The 13,080-nt window shown below is 45.7% G+C and overlaps 1 protein-coding gene across 1 annotated transcript; it reads left to right on the top strand.

Moving 5' to 3' along the window:
• The first annotated feature begins 1,027 nt into the window (after nt 1–1,027).
• On the top strand, nt 1,028–5,956 carry LOC131416673 (regakine-1-like). The gene is made up of 3 exons (XM_058559333.1): nt 1,028–1,139; nt 4,867–4,981; nt 5,405–5,956. The coding sequence occupies exons 1-3, from the start codon at nt 1,073–1,075 to the stop codon at nt 5,496–5,498; spliced, it is 276 nt and encodes a 91-aa protein (XP_058415316.1). The 5' UTR covers nt 1,028–1,072; the 3' UTR covers nt 5,499–5,956.
• The last annotated feature ends 7,124 nt before the right edge of the window (nt 5,957–13,080 follow it).

Here is a 13,080-nt window from a genome sequence, read left to right as displayed (position 1 = left end):
GCCCTTTCCATTAGAACGAGGGTTTAAAATTTTCTTTTTAGTAGGGGCATGTTTTCTTTGCAAACAGACTTACCTGGAACCCCTTTATATAAAACTGATAAAAACACAGGTGCTTAAATCAAAACCACAATGAGGTACCACCTCACACCCATTGGTATGGCTATTATCAAAAAAAAACGGAAAAGAACAAATGTTGGCAAGGATGTGGAGAAATTGGAACTCTTCTGTGCTGTTGATGGAAATATAAAACGGTGCAACAGCTGTGGAAAAACAGGACACCTGTTCCTCAAAAAATTAAAAATAAATTTAACATATGATCCAGCAATTTCACTTCTAGGTATATACCCAAAAGAATTGAAAGCAGGGTCTCAAAGAGATATTTGTACACCCAGAGAGATCAGAGAGCCCTGTGTACCTTCCTTGGTTGCTAAGGATCTGATCAAGCTTTCTGTGCTGGGCGGGGGCAGGGGCCTTCAGCTCAGCCTAGGTAAAGGGTTCCAGTCCAATCCTGGCTGGTGAGGCCCAGCCATCCCAGGATCTCCTTCAGACCCAGCTCCCCAATCCCAGCCCCCATCAGGCCTGAGTCCAGGCTTCGTGCTGGAGGTGGACACAGCACATCTCTATCCTGGTGGGCCCTGGAGTTGCTGAGCCTGATACAGTTGCCCAGGCCTCTGAACTCATGGTCCACACTCAAGGCTGAGCTTAGCAAGGAGGCTTAACCAAGCTCCCTGGGGAGGGGCAGGGGAGGAGGGCAGCTTCCACCCCAAAGCCCTTGGTCTCTGGGCTTCCCCCACCACCACCCTCCAGATGTAAGCCAAATGTGAAACCTAGGGTCATTCTCTGCCTTATACTTTTCTTTGAATAAACTGACTCAGTTCTCATATTTTAGATATCTCATCAGTCACGATTCTAAAGAGCCAAAACTCCCATGCAATCTTGGATTTTTCTATCTCATGACTTCCTGACCAGCAACCTCTTATAAAGGAAGCTCAGGGCCCAGATTTCAAGGAATCGGAGAACCCACGAGTCCTTGGCCCAGCCCTGTTCCTGCAGCTCGTCAGCTGCCAGAAAGATGAAGGGCAGCCTGGCTACCCTGGCCTTCCTCCTCATTGCTGCCCTCCACTCTGAAGCCAATGAAGGTGAGATCTGTCACTCTCATTCCTCTGAACAAAGAGCACACAGTGGCTGGAGGCAGGGAGCTGCAGGGAGGAGAGGTGGGCGTTCCAGAAAAGGCTGCCTGGGGGTCCCTGCGAAACAGATAGCATCTTTACCACGGTTCTCTCCCCATACCTGGTCAAGACTCACTCCCGCCTCCTCTGGGGAGGGGAAAACCTGCCTCTGAATACAGCCTCCCTGGCCCTTGGGTACCCAGCAGAGAGGAGCTGATCCAGAGCCCTCCAGGCTATCTGCTGCGCCGCCTCCTGGGGAGACACAGGAGCCACGTGTAAGTGTAGGCTGGGAGAGAGGAAACCGCCAAGGATCAAACTGTCTGCACGGCTTAGCTTAGATGGGGTTTTACAATATTTGGATTGCTTGCCAACATTTAAAAATTGGAAACATTTAAAAATCTATATTTCCCGTTTCTTTTGCAAATATGGAAGACCAAGCAGACATGAGCCCAAGTTTCCACAAGCTAACCTTCGATTGGAAATGAGGTGGTGGGTGCTTTCCCCTTTAGACAGAGGGTGGGCTCCCCAGGTCTCAGGAGTCCCCACTGCCGGGCCACACCTAGCTGCTGTCTGCCTGGCCTGCAGGGTCATTTCAGCCTGAGGCCCCGGAATCAGCTTCCCTCCTCTCCCTAAAGATGTGTCTAGTTGTCTATATGGCACAGAGCTGCTCCCGGCATATCGTAAGCTCTCAATAAACATCTGTGGGATACACGAAGAGGAAGCAGCTGGTGACTGAAAGAGGCAGGGCTCGACCCCAGGTGTGCTGACTCCCAGCTCAAAGCCCTTTCCTGCCTAAACAGACATGGTTGCCTCTCAGCAGTGGGCTGGAGCCAGGGGCCCTGGGAGGAGATTTCCGGGAAACTACTCACCTGAGCTGAATTTCAATCAAAATCAGAGACAGAAAAACACTGGGTCCTAGAATTCTCATTTGACATCCCTACCAGTCCGAGGAATGATGGCTACTTTCCAGGACTTTTGACTGCAATGAGCTATAGCGCTGCTTAATGCTTTCCCATAATTCCCGTTATCATCATAGGACTTCTCATCCGCAAACAGAACAAGTAATACTTTCTCAAAGGGTTATTGTGAGGAATGGAGATAAGCCCTGTCAGGAACTAAGCCATGCCCCAGGCCTGTACTAGAGACTTTAATGTAAACGGAAGGTTTTTTTTTCTCTTCAGAGAACAGCAAGACAGAATGGAGAAATAACTAGCTTTACAGTCAGGAAGACATAGACTCAAACTGAATTCACTCATTCGCTCAACAAATATATATTAAAAGCCTGTGTGCCACCCCTTCATTCAACATGCTGGAATACAGTGGCGGGCAGAAGCAGACACTGCCTTTGCTTCCAGGGAGCCTCAGTCTGGAAGCTCTGCACTGGTCAGCTTGTGACCTTCTGCGCCTTGTTTAGGCTTCCTGAGCCTCCAGTTCTTCATCTGTTACACAAGGGTAATAAGGCCTTTATTGCACAAAACAATCATTGGTATATAAATCAATATACACAGTATTTGCCCCATCATTTGCCATTTTAAGGCCACAGGTTCAGAAAGGGTGAGTGTCCCGTCTGGAGTCACACAGCTTTCAGGAGCAGAAACAAGGACAAGTCTAGCTCTCCTGCTTCATAGCCAAGGCTCTGCTCCTCTTGGCATAGCAAACCTCCCCCTTCTAGCATTTCTCTGAGGCCTATGAAAGAGAACCCTCTCGTATGCAGGGGAACAGTCCTGCCCTGCTGTGGCCCACCCTGGGCATCCACTAGCATTTCCATGTGTGAATTCCTTCTCAGCGTTTCTCAGAAAATTATACATTTTTCCAAATCCCAAGTCCCAAGTAAACTCAGTTGAGAAATTGGGAAAATGGGGAAAAGTATTATAATTCTCCTGCAAGAATTAAAGCTTAACAATCAACATAGAGAGGTTACTGATTTAAAGGAATCCACTAACATCAAGAGCAGAAAACACTTGACACTGGGAACTCAAAGTTACGAATCAGCGTTTTGGGGACTTGGGACAGGAGCACACAGATTGGACGCGGTCACAATCCAACAGCTTGAAGCCGTTGCCATGTTACCAGTGTGAGTTCATGGGCCTGTCTGCTGCTAAGTAAATGCTAATGAGTTTGTATACAATCTGTGTAATACACTTTACACAAATCGTCTCCAGAAATAGCAAGTTTTGGAAGCAAAATATGTCCTTAAACGGGCAATTTCAACTATGATTCTTGTAGAAGATGTGAATATTATGTTATTTGAACAATAATGTTCACTGACATTGCCCAGTGTTTGAATAATTGCTATAGGCTATAGTTCTTTATAAATGCTTTAACAGAAGAAATACAAAGAGAAAATATGTAAATGCCGTGGAATCCTGGGACATGAAATCAGGAATATTTGCTAATTCGTATATAAAATCTAAATTAGCAAAAGCAATATCAATTTGAATGGGAAAACCAAAGTCAGGACAAGCAGACAAGATATGCCCTTTGTTAAAAAAGGAATGAGCTTATATGAAGCATTACGTACTCGAACGCCCACCTTGAAGGTGCATTTGGATACACTTTCAACAATTCGGCCAACATCAATGCAAAATGGAAAAAATGTTCTGTGTCTGGAATATTTGTCACAAAACAAAGATAAAGATTACAAATAGGGCAATTAATGCTTCCTGTGTTTTCGAATTTCATTTTTGAATGATAACTTTTAAATATTTTGAATATTAGAGTTGTAGTATTTTTTTTCTATTTTTAAATGATTTTTATTGGCCATTTATTTTGTGTTAATGTTCCTTTCTTTTCATGTTTTCTATTATTGACTGTCTGTATCTGCTAGAGAACATCTGACATATTATTGAAGATATAATCTTGTCATAACACATAGATATCATTTATTATTACCTTGCATTTTTTTTAATTTTATTTTTATTTTATTTATTTTTCCCCCAAAGCCCCAGTAGATAGTTGTATGTCATAGTTGCACATCCTTCCAGTTGCTGTATGTGGGACACGGCCTCAGCATGGCTGGAGAAGCAGTGCGTCAGTGCGCGCCCGGGATCCGAACCCAGGCCGCCAGCAGCGGAGCGCGCGCACTTAACCACTAAGCCACGGGGCCGGCCCCTTACCTTGCATTTATTATTTTTTTATACAGAAAACCTCTGAAACTTTTAGTACAACCCTATCACAGAAAAGTGATTCACTGTTTACTATATGGTCATGCATTATTATTTAAAAACATGACAATAAAGTGTTATGAAAAATATACAGTACAGTGAAAACTAGTACAATGTTATATGTCAACTATATCTCAATTTAAAGAAAAAGAAAAATATAAAATGATTTATGATTTGAGAACTCCCAGGAATTCTGATTTCTTATTCCAGAATTCTGAAGGCTGTCAGAAATTTGAAACGCTATGACCACAGAGTCACATCCCAGCCCTGGGGAGGGTCTGAGAGAAGGAGAGGTCAGGCGGGGCTGGCAGTGGGGAGGGAGGAGAGGTATTGGAGAAGGATCATCTTCAACGACGAGTGGGAGGAGGCAGAGCTGCCTGAGAGGGGCCAGGCCACTCTCCCTCCCAGGTGCTCCCATCTTGTCTCTTCCTCTCCCCATTTCCCCTCTCGGATGCTCCTGGGAGTAGAGATACAGGTCTAAGCTTCCACGTGGAGAAGGCTTCAAGTCATACAGCCCTTTCTCTACCTTGCAGAACCAGCCAATGATCAGACTCCCTGCTGTTTCAGCTACATCTCAAGGAAAATCTCACTCCGCTTTGTAAAAGATTATTATAGGACCAGTGACCTATGCCCCATGCCAGCGGTCGTGTAAGTACAGCCCCACCGATAATGGAAGGTGTGCAAATGTGAGAACCTGTAGGGCCTGGGAGAGGGAAGCAGGGGGTGGGACTCTCTAGGAATGGTGAGGGGGATGAGCAGGGGACACAGGAGGACACTGTGGCCTGGGGACTTCCCAGCCTGAGCTGGGCCTGCAGGGAGGTGGTGGGAGCCTGTCCCAGTGCATAGAGAGCGATCAAGAAAGAGGAGGAAAGAAGGAAAGTGGGGCTTCCTGGTGAGGCCTTCACTGACTTCCTGGGGAAAAACAGAGGCTGGCTGTAAGAGTGGGGATTGAGGCGGGGGGCGGTCTCTCTCTCTCTGCGAGGGGCCACATCCAGCAGAGAGAGGGATGGGGAGGTTTACTCTCCCCCCTGCTGACTCTCAGTTTCTCTTCTTTTTCCTTCTTCTCCACAGCTTTCTTACTGGAAAAGGGCGACAGGTCTGCGTCAACCCCGGCGTTGCCTGGGTGCAGGAGTACATCACATACCTGGACAGCCAGTCCAAGTGATCTGGGCACACGGCCCAGGGAACATGAGACGAAGCCACAGAGCCACCTCCCCTCCCCAACTCTCAGGCCCAGATGGTCCCCAGGAGTATCCCAGCCTGAACTGAAGCCCATTCTTGCTTTTCTGTGCTCTCGTGCTCTGAGGTCTCCTGCTCGCTCCTGAAGCTTTGCCATGACACTCTGCCCTCTGGGGCCTGTGGACACCGTGGCCCCAGACACCATCTGTCTTCCCCTCGCAGGCACCTGGTTGTTGAAATAAAACTGCACTGTAGAAATAGAACCTGGTTATTTACTTTGCTTCTCTCACAAGACAGCCTTGTTATTTCTTTTATTTTACAGACGATACTGTGGTATTTACTAGGTAGCAGGTGCCGTTCTAAACACTTCAATTTAAATAGTGGAATGATGGAGCAGAGTCAGAATCAGGAGCACAGAAAACAAGCGACCCTTAGTTCAGGGCCTTACATAATGGGAACAGTGTGAAAATACAGACAACCATGTTGAGTATTATTTGTTTGTATGTGAAGTGGATACTTGAGGTGCACACCTAACACACCTCATCATTCCCCTCATCCATGCTAGGCACTGCAGCTCGCTCTTCCTTGAGAGCTCTTCCCCACATCTCTGCCTTTTAAAACATTTACTTCTCTGTCCACCTCTCAAGATCTAGTGTAAATAGCACCTCTTGTCCTCCTCACCCAAAGCCACTCGCCCCCAACCACTGAAGTCTGTATTCTTTTCAGTTGCTCTCTTGGCCCTTATGCCTGCTGCCTGGTATAAAAGTGACTTTGGAAATTTGACTGTCTCCCCCACCACCACCCCAACTAAAGACCGAGCCAGGTACAAGGCAGTGCTCTGTGGGGTACAAGGAGGAAAAGGTAGGTAGGCGGGAGGTACTCTGCTCTTGGGGATGCTGAGGCTGATGCCAACCTGGCCATGCTTCACAGGACACAGACCAGAGAAGGGGCTCAGGGATGCTGGTGTGGTCCAGCACATGCCCTCCAACTTAGACCTTGGGGAAGACACAGCATGGTTTTCTGCCTCAATCCTAAACTCCTGTGGAAGAAGGATGCTCTTTGACACCAGGTCAGAGATCTCTACATCCGTGAGTTTAGTAGTGGGGTGTGCAGGACCAGCTACTGTCAGGGGCAAAGTTAGGAAATAAGCAAAGTCTCTTTGGTGCCCTTACACTCCCCACTCAAGGCCCATTTCCTCACTTTACTGCCCCCTTCTCTCCCCAAATCCAACCCTTAGAGCCCTAATGCTCCTGGGCTTACTCACACTCAAATCGCCTCTGAAAACCAGTTCTCTGCACTTCCATTCACACTAAAATGTGATCAAAGCTTTGGGGGAGCTCAAATCCCAAATCCAAACAGACGAGAATCAGTGAGGAGGTGGGGAAGGCCTGGGGTCCCTGGGAAGGATGGGAGGGAGCCCAAATGTCAAGGGATAGTGAGCTGTTGGACACAGAAGATGCCCTGAAGCTGGAGGACCAAGCTGGTCAACAAGGCTGCAGGTGGAGGTTGAGCAGCAGGGACATAAAGACAGGAGACTTACAGTCATACAGGTAACCCACCACCACCTGGCCACCAGCAAGGTGAACGTGTCTGCCTACAGGAGGGAAGGAAGGAGCTTAGAGAAGGACCTACTATGTGCCAAAAATTGTGCAAAGCGCTCTATATACACAACATCATTTAATCATCCCATATCCCTGTGGTATAGAGCTCATAAAGTCCATTCAGGGCACAGTCCTCCTAACTCTTCTCTATCAATCCCATTCCCTAGGTGATCTCAGCCAGACTCACAGCTTCCGTACTCCCCTGTACACTGACAACTTCCAAAATAACACGTCCCCAGCTGAGACATCTCCACTTAGGTGTCTAATAGTTCCTCAAATTTTTCTGGTCCAAAACAACTCCTGAATGTCCCTAAATCTGCTCGTCCTTTGCCTTCCCCATCTCAGTAAATGGCAGCTCCATCCTTCTAGCTGCTCCAAACAAAATCCTGTAGTCATCCATGATTCTGCTATTTCTTTACCACCTCACATATCTTGTACTTCAGCCATCCAAAACCTGAGCACTCACTGCCACCTCTGCTGCTACTCCATCACCCTCTGTCTCTCACCAAGACAGTTAAAATAGTCTCATAAAGGTATCCATGCTTGTAATCTCAACAGAACGGCCATTGATCCTTTTCAAACATAAGTCAGATCATTCCATTCTCCTGCTCAAAATCCCCCAATGGCTTCTTATCTCGGAGTCAAAGTCAAAGCCCTCACAGTGTCTACAAGATTCTACATGACTCGCCCACCAGCCCCCATACCATCTGATCTCATCTCCTGCTTCCTCCCCAGCTCCCCCGATTCCAGTTTAATGCCTTCCTTACTGTTCCCCAAACACAACAGGGAGGATCCAGCCCCAGGGTCTTGTGCCAGTTCCCACTGTGGAAATGCTCCTCCCTCACATCTGGTCAGCTTCCTTCAAGTCTCTGCTCAAATGCCACCTTATCAGGAAGGCCTTCCTTGAACATCCTATACTATATAGCACCACCCTCCCCCCAGAAAAATTCCTTATACTCCTTCCCTACTTGTTTTCTTTAACTCCATAGCACCTATCAACTTGTATTGCACTATACATTTACTTATTTATGTTTACTTGTCCCCTTCAGTTAGAATGTAAGCTTCATGATGGTAGAGATTCTTTAATATTTATTCACTGCTCTACCCTCAGTGCCTAGAGAGTACCTGGTACAGAGTAGGCACTGGAGACTATTTGTTGAATGGATGGATGGACAGATGGATGGATGGATGGATGCATGGATGGATGGATGGATGCATGGATGGATGGATGGATGGATGAATGGATGGATGAAGTCACGTAGGCTCAGAAACAAGCCTACAGAGGAGAGGACTGCCAGGAGACAATCTTTGGAACAAGTCTGTCTTGAAGAGCATGTCTTCCCAGCTGGGAGGTAGCCACTAATGAACTTCACAGGACAGGCTCCAGAAAGTAGAAAACAATGGCAGTTCACTTCTGCTGCTGTTCAGATGTGGCTCTTCTCCTTAGGTACCTGGAGTGCTTGGTCCTGAGGGGAGCTGAGATGGATACTGAGTGTCCTATGAATGCAGAACTATAACTGCTGTGGGCAGTACTCCTTCTCCAAGTCACCCTCTTCAGGAAACAGAATCTCCATTCTCCAAGTTGCTCAAGCTGAAAATAGGAAGTCATCCTTGAAACCCCTCTCCTTCACACCCCCATCTAATCCATCAACAAATTCTGTCAGCTCTGCTAAAATCCCTCTCAAATCCTCTTCAGCTCCTCTACCACCACTCCAGTCCAAGCTCTCATCCATATGACCTCACGATGAGCCTCAGAACTGGACGAGGGCTTGGCAGGTACACAGAACCCAATCAGGCATCTGTGAACCATACCCAGGCAATCAGGAAGACCAGGAAAATTCAGAATTAAATTATGTGGAAAGAAATTCCTGAAGGAAGTCAGCCACAACCTTAGCAAAGGGTGCAAAATTCCACCCACGCAGCTCAGAGAGAATTATAGAAAGGTCTAAAGGACAACAGAATGGCATTAAAGTGTCTTTAGTGTCAGGGGGGAAGGTAATAAATGTGCTATGAAAACTAAAGAAATGAAAGATTCTAGCCTACCTGTGAGGAATGTTTGCTGTACCCTCAGTGACGGTGCTGACTTCTGTCTACACGGGTCACACAGAAGAATCACTTGAGGGGACCTAGAGGACACCAACTTGTTTTAAAAAAGTGAACTCCAAAACTCTTGTTGTCATTTCAAGTACTAAAATAGAGCTCCATGTACGCAGTTATGGTGGAGAGGAAACACTCTGGAAGTGCACAGGCCCAGATCTCAAGTCCCTTTTGGCCAATAAGCAACCCTTGCTGCTGGGATGGTGATCTGGTGGAGACTGTAAATAATTGGCTCAGTAATCTCAATTTGTTTAAGATAATAACACTGTACCCTAGTGGGTAAGCCTCAGAAGTTTATACTTAAACATAGATAGGAAGATGTAAATCAGCCAAGAATATTAATACCCATATGCAAAGATTATGTTTGCATGGCCCTCCTGGTGGCATAGCAGTTAAGTTCGCATACTCCACTTCGGCAGCCTAGGGCTCATGGGTTCAGATCCCAGGCGCAGACTTGTGCACTGCTTATCAAGCTATGCTGTGGCAGGCATCCCACATATAAAGTAGAGGAAGATGGGCACAGATGTTAGCCCAGGGCTAATCTTCTTCAGCAAAAAGAGGAAGATCCGGGTGTGGACCTACACCACCCACCAGCCATGTGTGGTAGCAACCCACATATAAAGTCGAGGAAGATTGGCACAGAAGTTAGCTCAGGACCAATCTTCCTCAAGCAAAAAACGAGGACGATTAGCAACAGATGTTAGCTCAGGGCTAATCATCCTCAGCAAAAAAAAAAAAAAAAAAAAAAGAATACACATGTATCTAAACAAAAGAAAGGCACACATTAAGCACATCAGAATGAGTGCCCACAGGGGAAGGAGAGTGGGCATACTCATAGAGGATAAAGGAGAAAACAATAAAATTCAGTAGTGACTTGGACTCGACTGATGGTGGTGAGGGGCCATGAACTGAGGGGCAAGATGCTAACTTAGGGTTAACATCTGAGTACCTGACATACAAAGAGGCAAGAGAGGAAATGAAGAAGGGAAGGAGGGAGGCAGGGAAGTAGGAAGAAAGGGAGAAAACTTAATTTGATATCTACTTTTCTTGACGGTGTTCTGACCTAAGCTGCTCTGACATCTCCAAGAGCAGTGGTGGCAGGAGAACACCTGTTTGCCTGCCTCCAATAACCTCTAAGGAATGGCTCCTTGGGTACAAATCTTCACACCCCTCCCAGCCAAGAGAGCCCAGGGCTGCAGAGGGACAGGGTGATCCAGGGCTTATGAAAGAGAAGGTGACTCGGCCAGGAATGTTTGGTGCTGTCACCTGCAGCTGGACGATAATAGGGAATGGAGGAGGGTGCCTGAGGCTGTGCCAAGGAGAAAAGGAATGAGCAAGAGAAGGGCTGGGGAAAGGCAAAAAAAAAGAGGGCGTGACATTAGGCTGCTCTTTACCCACTGGAAACCAAGCAGTGCCTTAGGAGAAGGCACCCAGGAGACGGTATTAAGAAAGCAATGGCCTCTAGTGAACAACTACCACATTAAGGCACTGTGCAAACTCCTTGACTTTAATCACCTCAACAATGCGCAAAAACAGAAAGTATTACCCCATTTATAAGTATGGAAACTGAAGTTCAGGGACGATAAGTGACTTTTCCAATACCACCCAGCTAGTAATGTTAATGGAGAAGTTCAAATAATAGGCTAAGGAGCCAGGCATCCTGGCTTCTCGTTTTAACTGTGCCACTTAACTTTTTTTTCTTTTTTGGATCAGGAACAAGTTAATCTCCTAAAGTTTCCATCTTCTTTCCTAGAAAACGTGGCAGTAACACCCAATTCACAGGGTTTTAATGATGTCTATAAAACACCTAACCAACAAAAAGAGCGCTCGTATTTCTCCCTCAAGCAAAAGAAGTGATTATAACAAGCAGGAAAAAAAATGGGGGGAAATGTGTGGAATGAGGATTGAGTTTTTGTTCATCAGGGATGAGCATATGACGGATGCTTGAGGCCCCAGGGCTCTCTGTTTCCACGGCTCTGTGATTAGACTTCTGCTCCATCTTCCCCACTGAGGTAAAAAGCAGCTCATCCCTTCCACTGCTGGTGCAAGACCTGGGAGTATCCTTGACCTCTCACCATCCTTCATTCATGACTTTCTAATTCAAGCGTCAGCAACTACGACTCAGGGTCCAAATCTGGTCACTACCTATTTTTGTATGGCTATAAGCTAAGACCGATTAAAAAGAAATCAAAAGAAGAAGGTGCGTGGTTCTCTGGAACAGCAATGGTGGAAGGAGTGGCTGTTTTATTGCATCTGATGAGCTTCTACGAAACAGTTTGTTTAGAGAGGCCCTGTCGGACAGACCCAGGTTGTGAGTGGGGGAAAATGTCACCACTGGCAGGGCTCTTGTGCTGTCAGCTGCAGCCTGAAGATAAAATGGAAATGGGAAAGATATGAAAGGGAAAAAAAGGCATGAGCAATGGAAATGTCTATGACAAATGGCACAGAAAAGAGCAGCTTGCCAATAGTCCACTCTTTTCCTTCTAGAAATTCAAACACGGAAGAAATTTGTATTGATTCCTTACAAATATTGCTCTATTCATCGAAACACCTTGGTAGGGATTATTTGGCCTATTTTATAGGGGTGAAAAACAAGACTAAGAAAAGTAAGCAGATTTGCCCAAGGTTGCAAAGTTAATAATTTTAACAAGAGCATTCAAAGTATGAGCATTGGAGTCAGACATTTTGGCTTCAAATGTGAACTTTGTCACAGACTCCGTGTGACCCAGAACAAGCTACTTGTCCTCATTAACCCTTAGATATCATACTTACAGTGTCTCCAGGTTTGCTTTGTGGATCAAATTAGATGATGTATATAAATCCCCTAGAACACGAAAATCATTTTTTCACTTCTCCTCCATGCAGAAAAGTGTGTTTAGCTGAGCAAGGAAAGGGTTCTTATAGGAGATATGAGGCGGAGGGCAAATTTTTTTGTCTTTCTTTAGTAACAGGAAGAAAACAGATGCCTCAATGTCATGATAATATTTTTCATAGCTTGGGTGCTATGACTGTCTTACACATTTCTATCAAAGGCATCTCCATCCACCCTGACACTCGTGAAGAAATCTGGGAATCAACTTCTCTACCCTTTAGTCTCAACATGTAATCAATCCCCAAGCTACTTGTTTCTCCAAAACACATTATATCTCAAATTCATCCATTTGTTCTATCTCCGCTGCTTCCAGTATAGTCCAGGCCACCAACATCTCTCACCTGACCTATGGCCATAGCCTCCTGACTGCATCCTCTTGGTCCTTTGTCTGCAGAGTGATTTTTTATAGCACATGACAGAATACGTCACTCTCTTGCTTAAAACACTTCAATTGACTACCATTACATTTATGATAGAAATGTAAATTCCTTAACCTGCCCTACAACAGTCAGCGCAATGCAACTTCCTCTCCAGCCCCTTCTGCACCGTGCTTACACTTCTCCCCACCCTCCAACCATTTGTTTTCACTCCCCAAGATTTACTTTTTCTTGTCTTGGAAACTGTTTCCATTAAAAGATAATTGTTTTAAAAAGGTAAAATCATAACTCTCATATAAATATTTTAAAAGTGTCAAAAATTTTATTTAACTCATTGCTATGGTCCGAATGTTTGTGTTCCCCCAAAATTCATATGTTTAAACCCTAACCCTCAAAGGTGATGGTATTATTAGATGGGGTCTTTGAGAGGTGCTTAAATCATAAGGGTGTAAGTCAAAACTTACTATCCTCATCCTGTCTTATAAAAGAGACTCCAGAGAGATCCCTAGCCCTTTCCACCATGTGAGGGCACAATGAGAAGTCTGCAACCCAGAAGAAGACTCTCAGCCAACCACGCTGGTACCTTGATCTCAGACTTTCAGGCTCAGAACTGTAAGAAAT

The sequence above is a fragment of the Diceros bicornis genome, chromosome 18 (assembly GCF_020826845.1).
Source record: "Diceros bicornis minor isolate mBicDic1 chromosome 18, mDicBic1.mat.cur, whole genome shotgun sequence".
Lineage (NCBI taxonomy): Eukaryota > Metazoa > Chordata > Mammalia > Perissodactyla > Rhinocerotidae > Diceros > Diceros bicornis.
This window is presented reverse-complemented; position numbering and strand designations above follow the sequence as displayed.

Coding starts and splice junctions, on each gene's coding strand:
- LOC131416673 (XM_058559333.1), top strand. CDS start 1,073: ATGAAGGGCAGCCTGGCTACCCTGGCCTTCCTCCTCATTGCTGCCCTC. Junction 1,140..4,866: donor CCACTCTGAAGCCAATGAAG/GTGAGATCTGTC, acceptor TCTACCTTGCAG/AACCAGCCAATGATCAGACT. Junction 4,982..5,404: donor TGCCCCATGCCAGCGGTCGT/GTAAGTACAGCC, acceptor TCTTCTCCACAG/CTTTCTTACTGGAAAAGGGC.